General features: G+C 49.6%; 1 protein-coding gene across 1 annotated transcript in view; it reads left to right on the forward strand.

Moving 5' to 3' along the window:
- Window positions 1-4159: 4159 nt before the first annotated feature.
- The window catches only part of uchl1 (ubiquitin carboxyl-terminal esterase L1 (ubiquitin thiolesterase)), a 13451-nt gene continuing 2814 nt past the window's right edge, over window positions 4160-14796 (forward strand). The window contains 5 exon segments of the mRNA NM_001141890.2: window positions 4160-4246; window positions 4401-4412; window positions 8218-8346; window positions 11325-11466; window positions 12086-12171. Of these exon segments, the coding sequence (NP_001135362.1) occupies window positions 4214-4246; window positions 4401-4412; window positions 8218-8346; window positions 11325-11466; window positions 12086-12171 (402 nt within the window). The 5' untranslated portion in view covers window positions 4160-4213.

Here is a 14796-nt window from a genome sequence, read left to right on the forward strand (position 1 = left end):
GCAGAGGGTAGATACATAGTGTCAGGTTCCATCTCTGCTGAAAGTCGGGGAAAATAACGTGTTTTTTTTCCAACAGCGAGGCTCAGAACAACGGGGCAGTTTTTGGCCATAGACGCGGTAAAAGAGTTTAATGGAACTCAGACTGTAGAGGATAGAAAATGAACGCTGGATGGCCTCACATTTAATAACACATCTGATCTAACATCGTGCATATCTGTCAACATGTTGTAATGATTTACGTATTGTAACTGTCACGGTTGTCGTCGGTGAAGGAGGACCAAAAACGCAGCAGGTTATGTGCAGGCTTATCTTGATGATTATTTACTTTCAAAATGAACGTACAAAAAAATTAACAAACCACGAACGATCAACAAAAACAGTCTGCCAAGGCTAAACACAGAACAATCTCCCACCAATAACAAACACACCCTAATATATGGGACTCTCAATCAAAGGCAGATAGACAACACCTGCCTTCAATTGAGAGTCCCAACCCCAATTAACCAAAACATAGAAACAGACACACTAGACTAAACATAGAATACCTGAAAACCAAACAGTGCCCAAAAACCCCGGAATACTTAAACCAAATGCCCCTTCAACAAAACACACCACCCCGTAACCACATAAAACGAATACCCTCTGCCACGTCCTGACCAAACTACAATACCAATTAACCCTTATTATACTGGTCAGGACGTGGCAGTAACAGGTCCACCGCGTGGTTACGAAAGTCCCATTTTGATACATGTGTCATGCTTTCGCTGCGTAATCATTTAATAAAAGCCGTCCCTTTTCAGGTTTAGTAGAAGTGACTGCTAAATGCTAACTCCTGGTAGCAGCGTAGCTAGCATGCAGTAATCGGTGGCGGTCCTAGTCAAAATCTATTATTTTTTTATTTATTTTTTAACTGTAATTCAGTTGATTGGGTGATGACGACACGGACGTGTGTTTGGTGGTTGACGTCCATACGAGACTTTATACTCTGATTTTTACCTCAACGTAGTGTGAAATACACATGTAAACAGTACGCTAAACGAAAAGGCTAGTTTAGCTGGTGGGACGTGCGTTTCCATGGCGTTTCCATGGTTTCGGTCGAGTTCCGTTGACCTCTTGACCACATCCCTGACCGGGGGTATCATCGGACGGGGCCACAGTGTCTTCTGATCCCTCCTGTCTCAGCCTCCAGTATTTATGCTGCAGTAGTTTATGTGTCGGGGGGCTAGGGTCAGTCTGTTACATCTGGAGTATTTCTCTTGTCTTATCCGGTGTCCTGTGTGAATTTAAATATGCTCTCTCTAATTCTCTCTTTCTCTCTTTCTTTCTCTCTCTCGGAGGACCTGAGCCCTAGGACCATGCCTCAGGACTACCTGGCATGATGACTCCTTGCTGTCCCCAGTCCACCTGGCCGTGCTGCTGCTCCAGTTTCAACTGTTCTGCCTGCGGCTATGGAACCCTGACCTGTTCACCGGACGTGCTTGTTGCACCCTCGACAACTACTATGATTATTATTATTTGACCATGCTGGTCATTTATGAACATTTTAACATCTTGACTATGTTCTGTTATAATATCCACCCTGCACAGCCAGAAGAGGACTGGCCACCCCTCATAGCCTGGTTCCTCTCTAGGTTTCTTCCTAGGTTTTTGGCCTTTCTAGGGAGTTTTTCCTAGGGAGTTTTTCCTAGCCACCGTGCTTCTTTCACATGCATTGCTTGCTGTTTGGGGTTTTAGGCTGGGTTTCTGTACAGCACTTTGAGATATCAGCTGATGTACGAAGGGCTATATAAATACATTTGATTTGATTTGATTTGATCTGTTGTTCATTATAAACCTGGCGGTTTGAGACCCTGAATTCTGATTGGCTGGAAACCGTTGTATATCAGACCGTAAACCACGGCTATGACAAAACAGATCATTTTTACTGCTCTAATTACATTGGTAACCAGTTTATAATAGCAATAAGGCACCTCGGGGAGGGGGGGGGTTGTGGGATATGACCAATATACCACGGCTAAGGGCTGTGTCCAGGTGTGTCCGCGTCGCGTCGCGCATAAGAACAGCCCTTAGCCGTGGTATATTGGTCGTATACCACATCTCCTCGGGCCTTATCTCGTAATTAAAGTTGTTCTTTATAGTATATAGTATCTAAATACTATAAATACTATAGTATCTAAATAAATATGTCTCCAACCCCCATATACCACTCTCACTAACATCAAGTATGTGTTCATTGAATAATCAATTAGAGAGAGAGACTGATATTACAATCATTTAGTACTGTTCATATCTCCTGGATGAATCATTTAGTACTGTTCATATCTACTGGATGAATCATTTAGAACTGTTCATATCCACTGGATGAATCATTTAGTACTGTTCATATCTACTGGATGAATCATTTAGTACTGTTCATATCCACTGGATGAATCATTTAGTACTGTTCATATCCACTGGATGAATCATTTAGTACTGTTCATATCTACTGGATGAATCATTTAGTACTGTTCATATCTACTGGATGAATCATTTAGAACTGTTCATATCTACTGGATGAATCATTTAGTACTGTTCATATCCACTGGATGAATCATTTAGAACTGTTCATATCTACTGGATGAATCATTTAGTACTGTTCATATCCACTGGATGAATCATTTAGTACTGTTCATATCTACTGGATGAATCATTTAGTACTGTTCATATCTACTGGATGAATCATTTAAGTACTGTTCATATCCACTGGATGAATCATTTAAGTACTGTTCATATCTACTGGATGAATCATTTAAGTACTGTTCATATTTACTGGATGAATCATTTAGTACTGTTCATATCTAATGGATGAATCATTTAAGTACTGTTCATATCCACTGGATGAATCATTTAGTACTGTTCATATCCACTGGATGAATCATTTAGTACTGTTCATATCTACTGGATGAATCATTTAGTACTGTTCATATCCACTGGATGAATCATTTAGTACTGTTCATATCTACTGGATGAATCATTTAGTACTGATCATGTTCGCGTGGGTCAAACGAAAACACAGCGATGATTGGTTAACAATAGAGCCTCCAACAAATGCAGGTGATGATTGGTTAACAATAGAGCCTCCAACAAATGCAGGTGATGATTGGTTAACAATAGAGCCTCCAACAAATGCAGGTGATGATTGGTTAACAATAGAGCCTCCAACAAATGCAGCTGATGGCTGCAGAATGAAGTTGGTGAAGAGATACTCTGTATTAGCAAGGGGCTGCCCATGCTAATACAACCTTTTTGGGCCACTAGAGAACTCTATCATTCTCTATGGTAAAGAGCAACTACAGTCAAAACATCATGAATTTCGATCACATGATTTTTTTGTAAAGTTCATGCAGTGAAACGGCTGTGTTCGAGACGATCGAAAAACGCAATGTATCATGGGTACATTGTGACTGACTGATCTACAAATAATAAGTAATCATTTATGATTCAAGGTGATTCGTAGATCAGTCAGTCCGCGGTCGTGTTGATGCTCTCGAACACGACCATCGTGTAGGCGTCAAGTCGGGTCCATTTCTATTCCCCCCCCCCCCAACGCAACATACCAAAGACTTGACCGTCTGACAAAAGTGATCAGCTCGAACGCCCCCATTACCCACCAAACTCTCAGCTGCGCAGCTCGAACGCCCCCATTACCCACCAAACTCTCAGTTGCGCAGCTCGAACGCCCCCATTACCCACCAAACTCTCAGCTGCTCAGCTCGAACGCCCCCATTACCCACCAAACTCTCAGTTGCGCAGCTCGAACGCCCCCATTACCCACCAAACTCTCAGCTGCTCAGCTCGAACGCCTCCATTACCCACCAAACTCTCAGCTGCGCAGCGTCCACTGTCGGGCTTGGACCAGTCCACCTTCTAGACTGCTCGTTAAAACTAACTACACAGAACACCTCTCTCTCTCTCTCTCTCTCTCTCTCTCTCTCTCACCCAACCTCCAATACTTCACTGTAATATGTATTTTCTTGTTAACAAACGAGGTGAGGCTACGGGAGAATCTGTTGGCTTTTTCTCCGGTTCTCGTCCACCCCTCCGCCGAACGGCACAATGGAATATGACCGGCAGCATATGAAGCGAGTGGACGGCCCCCGGTAGGATCATATCACCCAAACCAGCAGCGTGTTGTAACAGACCGACATACCGGGACCGAACCTTACCGAACAGGATGGAGTGGCAACCAATGGAAATCAACCCGGAGGTAGAGAACCATCATCATGATAAATATGTTGTTTTAAAACGTCTTATCATAAGACTGAGACTTAAAATACGGACTTGCTCGGTTCTAACGGTCTGTTATTGTCTGTCTAAATGATGTGTTCTCCTGTTTGTCTTTGTGTCTGTGTGTGTTTCAGATGCTGAACAAGGTGTGTATGTAATATCGCTGAGTCATAACAGATAGGATGACAGGTGTGTATATGACGTTACAACAGGACATTATAACCAACAGGTTATGGACCTGTCTCGGTCTGGCTTTAGTAGGATCCTAACTAGTATTTCTATCAGAAATCATCTGAACAGCAGCGAGACAGAGGTTACACAAGATGGAAACCGCCGTTAGGTTATAGCCCCTAGTAGGTTACGGTCGGTCTGCCCGATAACATCTCTTGCCACGCTGCGCCTGGTGCTCCACCCGGTGTCTATGATACAGGGTGTGGTCTGATGGAAGGATGGAGAGAGAGAGAGAGGGAGAGAGAGACTAAACATCAGCTTGGGTCTGATTTGAAGTTAAATCGTTATTTATTTTGGATAGGCAGCCGTGCGGTATTAATGTTCTGATAACGTTTTAAAACAGTGAAGATATGCGTAGTGATTATAATATTATTATTATTATTGACGTGTTGAGGCCCGTTCTGCCGAGTCATCATGGACATTTAGTGTCCGTTACCGTGGACGGTTTCGAGTCGGACTCAAATCTCCGAGTTCTACCCTCTCTTCTGACAGGCATTTAACTGCTCGGTAAATCACATTTTATTTGTCACATACACACATTTAGCAGATGTTATTGCGGGTGTAGCGAAATTATTGTGTTCCCAGCTCCAACAGTGCAGTAATATCTAACAATACACACATCTAAAAGTCAAATAACGTAATTAAGAAATATATAAACATTAGGAGGAGCAATGTCAGAGGCATTGACTAAAATACAGTAGAATAGAATACAGTATATACACATGATATGAGTAAAGCAGTATGTAAACATTATTACAGTGGCCAGTGATTCCATGTCTGTGTACATGGGGCAGCAGCCTCTAAGGTGCAGGGTTGAGTAACCAGGTGGTAGCCGGCTAGTGATGGCTGTTTAACAGTCTGATGGCCTGGAGATAGAAGCTGTTTATCAGTCTGATGGCCTGGAGATAGAAGCTGTTTATCAGTCTGATGGCCTGGAGATGGAAGCTGTTTATCAGTCTGATGGCCTGGAGATGGAAGCTGTTTATCAGTCTGATGGCCTGGAGATGGAAGCTGTTTATCAGTCTGATGGCCTGGAGATGGAAGCTGTTTATCAGTCTGATGGCCTGGAGATGGAAGCTGTTTTTCAGTCTGATGGCCTGGAGATGGAAGCTGTTTTTCAGTCTCTCGGGCCTCTAAGCTGCAGGGTTGAGTAACCGGGTGGAAGCCGGCTAGTCTGATGGCCTTGAGATAGAAACTGTTTTTCAGTCCCAGCTTTGATGCACCTGTATTGACCTCGCCTTCTGGATGATAGCAGGGTGAACAGGCAGTGGCTCGGGTGGTGTAGGTGTCCTGGAGGGCAGGTAGTTCGCCCCCGGTGATGCGTTGTGCAGACCTCACCACCCTCTGGAGAGCCCTGCGGTTGTGGGCGGTGCAGGTGCCGTACCAGGTGGTGATACACCCCGACAGGATGCTCTCGATTGTGCGTCTATAAAAGTTTGAGGGTTTTAGGTGCCAAGCCAAATTTCTTCATCCTCCTGAGGTTGAAGAGGCTCTGTTGCGCCTTCTTCACCACACTGTCTGTGTGGGTGGACCATTTCAGATGGTCAGTGATGTGTACACAGAGGAACTTGATGCTTTAGGCCTACATTCTACTGTATATACATACAGTATAGTGTTGTCAATGACTGGGTGAGTTCCAGATACACTGTCTAGCTGGTCTGGGTCGGTCTAATCTGGCATGTTGAGCTCTGTTCTGGGTCGGTCCAACCTGGCACGTTGAGCTCTGTTCCAACCTGGCACGTTGAGCTCTGTTCCAACCTGGCACGTTGAGCTCTGTTCCAACCTGGCACGTTGAGCTCTGTTCCAACCTGGCACGTTGAGCTCTGTTCCAACCTGGCACGTTGAGCTCTGTTCCAACCTGGCACGTTGAGCTCTGTTCCAACCTGGCACGTTGAGCTCTGTTCCAACCTGGCACGTTGAGCTCTGTTCCAACCTGGCACGTTGAGCTCTGTTCTGGGTGTTTTAACCTCTTACATCTAGACGTTCCGCTAGCGGAACACCTGCTCCAATATCCAATGATAGGCGTGGCGCGAAATACAAAGTCCTCAAATCCGAGAACTTCAATTTTTCAAACATATGACTATTTTACACCATTTTAAAGACAAGACTCTCCTTTATCTAACCACACTGTCCGATTTCAAAAAGGCTTTACAGCGAAAGCAAAACATTAGATTATGTCAGCAGAGTACCCAGCCAGAAATAATCAGATACCCATTTTTCAAGCTAGCATATAATGTCACAAAAAACAAAACCACAGCTAAATGCAGCACTAACCTTTGATCTTCATCAGATGACACTCCTAGGACATTATGTTATACAATACATGCATGTTTTGTTCAATCAAGTTCATATTTATATCAAAAAACAGCTTTTTACATTAGCATGTGACGTTCAGAACTAGCATTCCCACCGAACACTTCCGGTGAATTTACTAAATTACTCACGATAAACGTTCACAAAAAAACATAATTATTTTAAGAATTATAGATACAGAACTCCTTTATGCAATCGCTATGTCCAATTTTAAAATGGCTTTTCGGTGAAAGCACATTTTGCAATATTCTGAGTAGATAGCTCGCCATCACGGGCTAGCTATTTTGACACCCACCAAGTTTAGCCCTCACCAAACTCAGATTTACTATAAGACAAATTGGATTACCTTTGCTGTTCTTCGTCAGAATGCACTCCCAGGACTTCTACTTCAATAACAAACGTTGGTTTGGTTCCAAATAATCCATAGTTATATCCAAATAGCGGCGTTTTGTTGTGCGTTCAAGACACTATACGAAGGGTGACGCGTGAGTTTCGTGACAAAAAAATTCAAAATATTCCATTACCGTACTTCGAAGCATGTCAAACGCTGTTTAAAATCAATTTTTCTCGTAAAAAAGCGATAATATTCAAAGACTGAAAATAAAAACATGGTGTCGGCTCGTGCACGCGCCCCCAGTCTCATTGTCCTCAGATCGACCACTTACCAAATGCGCTACTGTTTTTCAGCCATGGCCTGCAAAGACATCATTCCCCGTTCCGCCACCTTCTGAGAGCCTATGGGAGCCGTAGGAAGTGTCACGTGACAGCAGAGATCCTCAGTTTTCAATAGAGTGTAGAAGGCCAAGAAATGGTCAGAGAGGGCACTTCCTGTTTGGAATCTTCTCAGGTTTTGGCCTGCCAAATGAGTTCTGTTATACTCACAGACACCATTCAAACAGTTTTAGAAACTTTAGGGTGTTTTCTATCCAAAGCTAATAATTATATGCATATTCTAGTTTCTGGGCAGGAGTAATAATCAGATTAAATTGGGTGTTTTTTTTTATCTGGCTGTGAAAATACTGCCCCCTATCCATAACAAGCTAATCTGGCACGTTGAGCTCTGGTCTAATCTGGCACGTGGAGCTCTGGTCTAATCTGGCACGTGGAGCTCTGGTCTAATCTGGCACGTGGAGCTCTGGTCTAATCTGGCACGTGGAGCTCTGGTCTAATCTGGCACGTGGAGCTCTGGTCTAATCTGGCACGTGGAGCTCTGGTCTAATCTGGCACGTGGAGCTCTGGTCTAATCTGGCATGTGGAGCTCTGTTCTGGGTGGTCTGTAGAGACTGATGGGGGAACCCTGTGTGTTGCGTTGCAGGTGCTCGGTGGACTGGGAGTGTCTGCTACCTGGAGCTCTGTTCTGGGTGGTCTGTAGAGACTGATGGGGGAACCCTGTGTGTTGCGTTGCAGGTGCTCAGTGGACTGGGAGTGTCGGCTACCTGGAGCTTCGTGGATGTGTTGGGTCTGGAGGAGGAAGGACTGTCTTCAGTACCGTCTCCCAGCTGCGCCCTCATGCTGCTCTTCCCCCTGACCCAACAGGTAACCGTTACCCCCCCCCCCCCCTGACCCAACAGGTAACCGTTACCCCCCCCCCGACCCAACAGGTAACCGTTACCCCCCCCCCCCCCCCCTGACCCAACAGGTAACCGTTACCCCCCCCCCCCTGACCCAACAGGTAACCGTTACCCCCCCCCCCCCTCCCCCCCCGACCCAACAGGTAACCGTTACCCCCCCCCCCCTCCCCCCCCCCCCCCCCCCCTGACCCAACAGGTAACCGTTACCCCCCCCCCTGACCCAACAGGTAACCGTTACCCCCCCCCCCCCCTGACCCAACAGGTAACCGTTACCCCCCCCCCCCCTGACCCAACAGGTAACCGTTACCCCCCCCCCCCCCCCCTGACCCAACAGGTAACCGTTACCCCCCCCCCCTGACCCAACAGGTAACCGTTACCCCCCCCCCCCCTGACCCAACAGGTAACCGTTACCCCCCCCCCGACCCAACAGGTAACCGTTACCCCCCCCCCCCTGACCCAACAGGTAACCGTTACTCCCCCCCCCTGACCCAACAGGTAACCGTTACCCCCCCCCCCCTGACCCAACAGGTAACCGTTACCCCCCCCCCCCCTGACCCAACAGGTAACCGTTACTCCCCCCCCCCCCTGACCCAACAGGTAACCGTTACTCCCCCCCCCCCTGACCCAACAGGTAACCGTTACTCCCCCCCCCCCCTGACCCAACAGGTAACCGTTACTCCCCCCCCCCCCCCTGACCCAACAGGTAACCGTTACTCCCCCCCCCCCCTGACCCAACAGGTAACCGTTACTCCCCCCCCCCCCCTGACCCAACAGGTAACCGTTACTCCCCCCCCCCCCCTGACCCAACAGGTAACCGTTACTCCCCCCCCCCCCTGACCCAACAGGTAACCGTTACTCCCCCCCCCCCGACCCAACAGGTAACCGTTACTCCCCCCCCCCCCGACCCAACAGGTAACCGTTACTCCCCCCCCCCCCCGACCCAACAGGTAACCGTTACTCCCCCCCCCCCGACCCAACAGGTAACCGTTACTCCCCCCCCCGACCCAACAGGTAACCGTTACTCCCCCCCCGACCCAACAGGTAACCGTTACTCCCCCCCCGACCCAACAGGTAACCGTTACTCCCCCCCCCGACCCAACAGGTAACCGTTACTCCCCCCCCGACCCAACAGGTAACCGTTACTCCCCCCCCGACCCAACAGGTAACCGTTACTCCCCCCCCCGACCCAACAGGTAACCGTTACTCCCCCCCCCGACCCAACAGGTAACCGTTACTCCCCCCCCCGACCCAACAGGTAACCGTTACTCCCCCCCCCGACCCAACAGGTAACCGTTACTCCCCCCCCCCGACCCAACAGGTAACCGTTACTCCCCCCCCCCCCTCCCCAACAGGTAACCGTTACTCCCCCCCCCCCCCCAACAGGTAACCGTTACTCCCCCCCCCCGACCCAACAGGTAACCGTTACTCCCCCCCCCGACCCAACAGGTAACCGTTACTCCCCCCCCGACCCAACAGGTAACCGTTACTCCCCCCCCCGACCCAACAGGTAACCGTTACTCCCCCCCCGACCCAACAGGTAACCGTTACTCCCCCCCCCCCGACCCAACAGGTAACCGTTACTCTCCCCCCCGACCCAACAGGTAACCGTTACTCTCCCCCCCGACCCAACAGGTAACCGTTACTCCCCCCCCGACCCAACAGGTAACCGTTACTCCCCCCCCCGACCCAACAGGTAACCGTTACTCCCCCCCCCTGACCCAACAGGTAACCGTTACTCTCCCCCCCCCTGACCCAACAGGTAACCGTTACTCTCCCCCCCCCTGACCCAACAGGTAACCGTTACTCTCCCCCCCCCTGACCCAACAGGTAACCGTTACTCTCCCCCCCCCCTGACCCAACAGGTAACCGTTACTCCCCCCCCCCCTCACCCAACAGGTAACCGTTACTCTCCCCCCCCCCTGACCCAACAGGTAACCGTTACTCTCCCCCCCCCCGACCCAACAGGTAACCGTTACTCTCCCCCCCCCTACCCAACAGGTAACCGTTACCCCCCCCCCCCTCCCCAACAGGTAACCGTTACTCTCCCCCCCCCTCCCCAACAGGTAACCGTTACTCTCCCCCCCCCTCCCCAACAGGTAACCGTTACTCTCCCCCCCCCTCCCCAACAGGTAACCGTTACTCTCCCCCCCCCCCCCAACAGGTAACCGTTACTCCCCCCCCCCTCCCCAACAGGTAACCGTTACTCCCCCCCCCCCCGACCCAACAGGTAACCGTTACTCCCCCCCCCCCGACCCAACAGGTAACCGTTACCCCCCCCCCCCCGACCCAACAGGTAACCGTTACTCCCCCCCCCCCGACCCAACAGGTAACCGTTACTCCCCCCCCCCCCGACCCAACAGGTAACCGTTACTCCCCCCCCCCCCGACCCAACAGGTAACCGTTACTCCCCCCCCCCCCGACCCAACAGGTAACCGTTACTCCCCCCCCCCCGACCCAACAGGTAACCGTTACCCCCCCCCCCGACCCAACAGGTAACCGTTACTCCCCCCCCCCCCCGACCCAACAGGTAACCGTTACCTCCCCCCCCGACCCAACAGGTAACCGTTATCCCCCCCCACCCCGACCCGAGACAGGTAACAGTGTCCCGGGACACTAAACCTCACCCTGGGGGGCCCGGGTTGGGGGGGTCCCGGGACACTAAACCTCACCCTCGGGGGGGGTCCCGGGACACTAAACCTCACCCTCGGGGGGGTCCCGGGACACTAAACCTCACCCTCGGGGGGGTCCCGGGACACTAAACCTCACCCTCGGGGGGGTCCCGGGACACTAAACCTCACCCGTCGGGGGGGTCCCGGGACACTAAACCTCACCCGGCGGGGGGGGTCCCGGGACACTAAACCTCACCCTTGGGGGTCCCGGGACAACATTTGAGAGACTCTGATGTAGCATGATTGATGATGATGATGACGACGTGCGTTTCAGCACGAGTCGTTCCGGCAGCAGCAGGCTGGGAAGGTCACGGCGGCTACTGGCCTCTACTTCCTGAAACAGACGGTGGTCAACTCCTGCGGCACCGTGGCTCTGCTGCACGCGGTCGCCAACAACCCCACCCACATAGAGTATGGTGAGTAGAAACTGGTCCTGCGCGGAGCCAAGATGGAGGGAGGATGTCGAATACCCAATACATACTTCCTCTATTGAGGAAGAGACTGGTATTTATCTGGTAGAATCGCTCCTCAGATGATGCCTTCTCAGTGTGGATGAGGGTAGGATGTTGTTGTGTTGCTCACTGCATATATTTATACTAAACACTACAGTCTAAATAGTATGTAGTATAATTAGTACACAGTATGTCGTTTTAGTAAGTAGTAGTGGAAGCCAGATTCCAGACCCGCCGGGGGGGGGGGAGCCGGGGAGTGGGGCCGGGGTGTAGTGGGCCGGGTGTGTGGGGCCGGGGGTGTGGGAGCCGGGGGTAGTAGGGAGCCGGGGTGTAGTAGGGAAGCCAGGGTGTAGTAGGGAAGCCAGGGTGTAGTAGGGAAGCCAGGGGTGTAGTAGGGAAGCCAGGGGTGTAGTAGGGAAGCCAAGTAGCGGACGCCACCAGGGTGTAGTAGGGAAGCCAGGGTGTAGTAGGGAAGCCAGGGTGTAGTAGGGTAAGCCAGGGTGTAGTAGGGAAGCCAGGGTGTAGTAGGGAAGCCAGGGTGTAGTAGGGAAGCCAGGGTGTAACGGCGCCGTCTCTGTGCCAGATGGCGACTCTGCTCTGAAGAAGTTTCTAGATGAGACGGCCAACATGACCCCCGCCCAGCGAGCCACACACCTGGAGAACAACCAGGTAACACACACACACCTGGAGAAGAACCAGGTAACACACACACACACCCGGACACACACACCAGGGAACACACACACACACACACACACACACACCTGGAGAAGAACCAGGTAACACACACACACCTGGAGAACAACCAGGTAACACACACACACACACACACACACACCTGGAGAACAACCAGGTACACACACACACACACCTGGAGAACAACCAGGTAACACACACACACACACCTGGAGAACAACCAGGTAACACACACACACACACCTGGAGAACAACCAGGTAACACACACACACACACCTGGAGAACAACCAGGTAACACACACACACACACCTGGAGAACAACCAGGTAACACACACACACACACCTGGAGAACAACCAGGTAACACACACACACACACCTGGAGAACAACCAGGTAACACACACACACACCTGGAGAACAACCAGGTAACATGGGGGATTGTGTGTATATTCATGTTTAATGTGTATACCTGTACAGGTCTAGACACGTTTTAGTGTAGAGACCTGTTGCCTGTATATCTACATACAGGTTTTAGTGTAGAGACCTGTTGCCTGTATATCTACATACAGGTTTTAGTGTAGAGACCTGTTGCCTGTATATCTACATACAGGTTTTAGTGTAGAGACCTGTTGCCTGTATATCTACATACACGTTTTAGTGTAGAGACCTGTTGCCTGTATATCTACATACACGTTTTAGTGTAGAGACCTGTTGCCTGTATATCTACATACAGGTTTTAGTGTAGAGACCTGTTGCCTGTATATCTACATACACGTTTTAGTGTAGAGACCTGTTGCCTGTATATCTACATACAAGTTTTCAGACCCTTTGCCTTTTTCCACATTTTGTTAGGTTGGTCTTATTCTAAAATTGATTTAATGTTCCCCCCCTCCCCCCCCCCATCAATCTACACACAATCCCCCATAATGACAAAGCAAAAACAAGTTTAGACATTTTTACTAACTTATAAGAAATAAACTGCAATCACATTTCTGTAAGTATTCAGTCCCTTTACCTCAGTACTTTGTTGAAGCACCTTTTGGCAGCGATTACAGCCTCGAGTCTTCTTGGGTATGACGCTACAAGCTTGGCAACACCTGTATTTGGGGAGTTTCTCCCATTCTTCTCTGCAGATCCTCTCAAGCTCTGTCAGGTTGGATGGGGAGCGTCGCTGCACAGCTATTTTCAGGTCTCTCCAGAGATGTTCGATTGGGTTCAAGTCCGGGCTCTGGCTGGGCCACTCAAGAACATTCAGAGACTTGTCCCGAAGCCGCTCCTGCGTTGTCTTGGCTGTGTGCTTAGGGTTGTTGTCCTGTTGGAAGGTGACCCTTCACCCCAGTCTGAAGTCCTGAGCGTCTGGAGCAGGTTTTCATCAAGGATCTCTCTGTATTTTACTCTGTTCATCTTTCCCTCGATCCTGACTAGTCTCCCAGTCCCTGCCTCTGAAAAACCTCCCCACAGCATGATGCTGCCACCACCATGCTTCACCGTAGGGATGGTGCCAGGCTTCCTCCAGATGTGACGCTTGGCATTCAGGCCAAAGAGTTCAATCTTGGTTTCATCAGACCAGAGAATCTTGTTTCTCATGGTCTGAGAGTCTTTAGGTGCCTTTTGGCAAACTCCAAGCGGGCTGTCATGTGCCTTTTACTGAGGAGTGGCTTCCATCTAGCCACTCTACCATAAAAGCCTGATTGGTGGAGTGCTGCAGAGATGGTTGTCCTCCTAGAAGGTTCTCCCATCTCCACAGAGGAACTCTGGAGCTCTGTCAGAGTGACCATCGGGTTCTTGGTCACCTCCCTGACCAAGGCCCTTCTCCCCCTGATTGCTCAGTTTGGCTGGGCGTCCAGCTCTAGGAAGAGTCTTGGTGTTTCCAAACGTCTTCCATTTAAGAATGATGGAGGCCACTGTGTTCTTGGGGACCTTCAATACTGCAGAAATGTTTTGGTACCCCTCCCCCAGATCTGTGCCTCGACACAATCTTGCCTCAGAGCTCTACGGACAATTCCTTCCACCTCACGGCTTGGTTTTTGCTCTGACGGTGTCGGGACGGCAGGTAGCCTAGTGGTTAGGGCGTTGAGCCAGTAACAAAGGTTGCTAGATCGAATCCCTGAGCTGACAAGGTAAAAAAATCTGTCGTTCTGCCCCTGAACAAGGCAGTTAACCCACTGTTCCCCGGTAGGCCGTCATTGTAAATAAGAATTCTTTCTTAACCGCCTAGTTAAATATATTAAACTGTGGGATCTTATCGACAGGTGTGGGGCCTTTCCTGTCTATTGAATTGAATTGAATTGACCACAGGTGGGACTCCAAGTTGTAGAAACATCTCAAGGATGATCAATGGAAACAGGATGCACCTGAGCTCAATTTCCAGTCTCTCCTGGCAAAGGGTCTGAATACTGATGTAAATAAGGTATTAAAGATTTTTTTTTTGTAGGAATAAGGTAAAATCTCTAAACCTGTTTTCGCTTTGTGTGTAGATTGATGGGAAAACAACAAATGAATCCATGTTAGAATAAGAGGCTGTAATGTAACAAAGTGTGGAACAAGTCAAGGGGTCTGAATACTTTCCGAATGCCCTGTATGGTTTTTAATGTAGA

This window comes from Salmo salar, chromosome 04, assembly GCF_965601325.2.
Source record: "Salmo salar chromosome 04, fSalSal1, whole genome shotgun sequence".
NCBI classification, from domain to species: domain Eukaryota; kingdom Metazoa; phylum Chordata; class Actinopteri; order Salmoniformes; family Salmonidae; genus Salmo; species Salmo salar.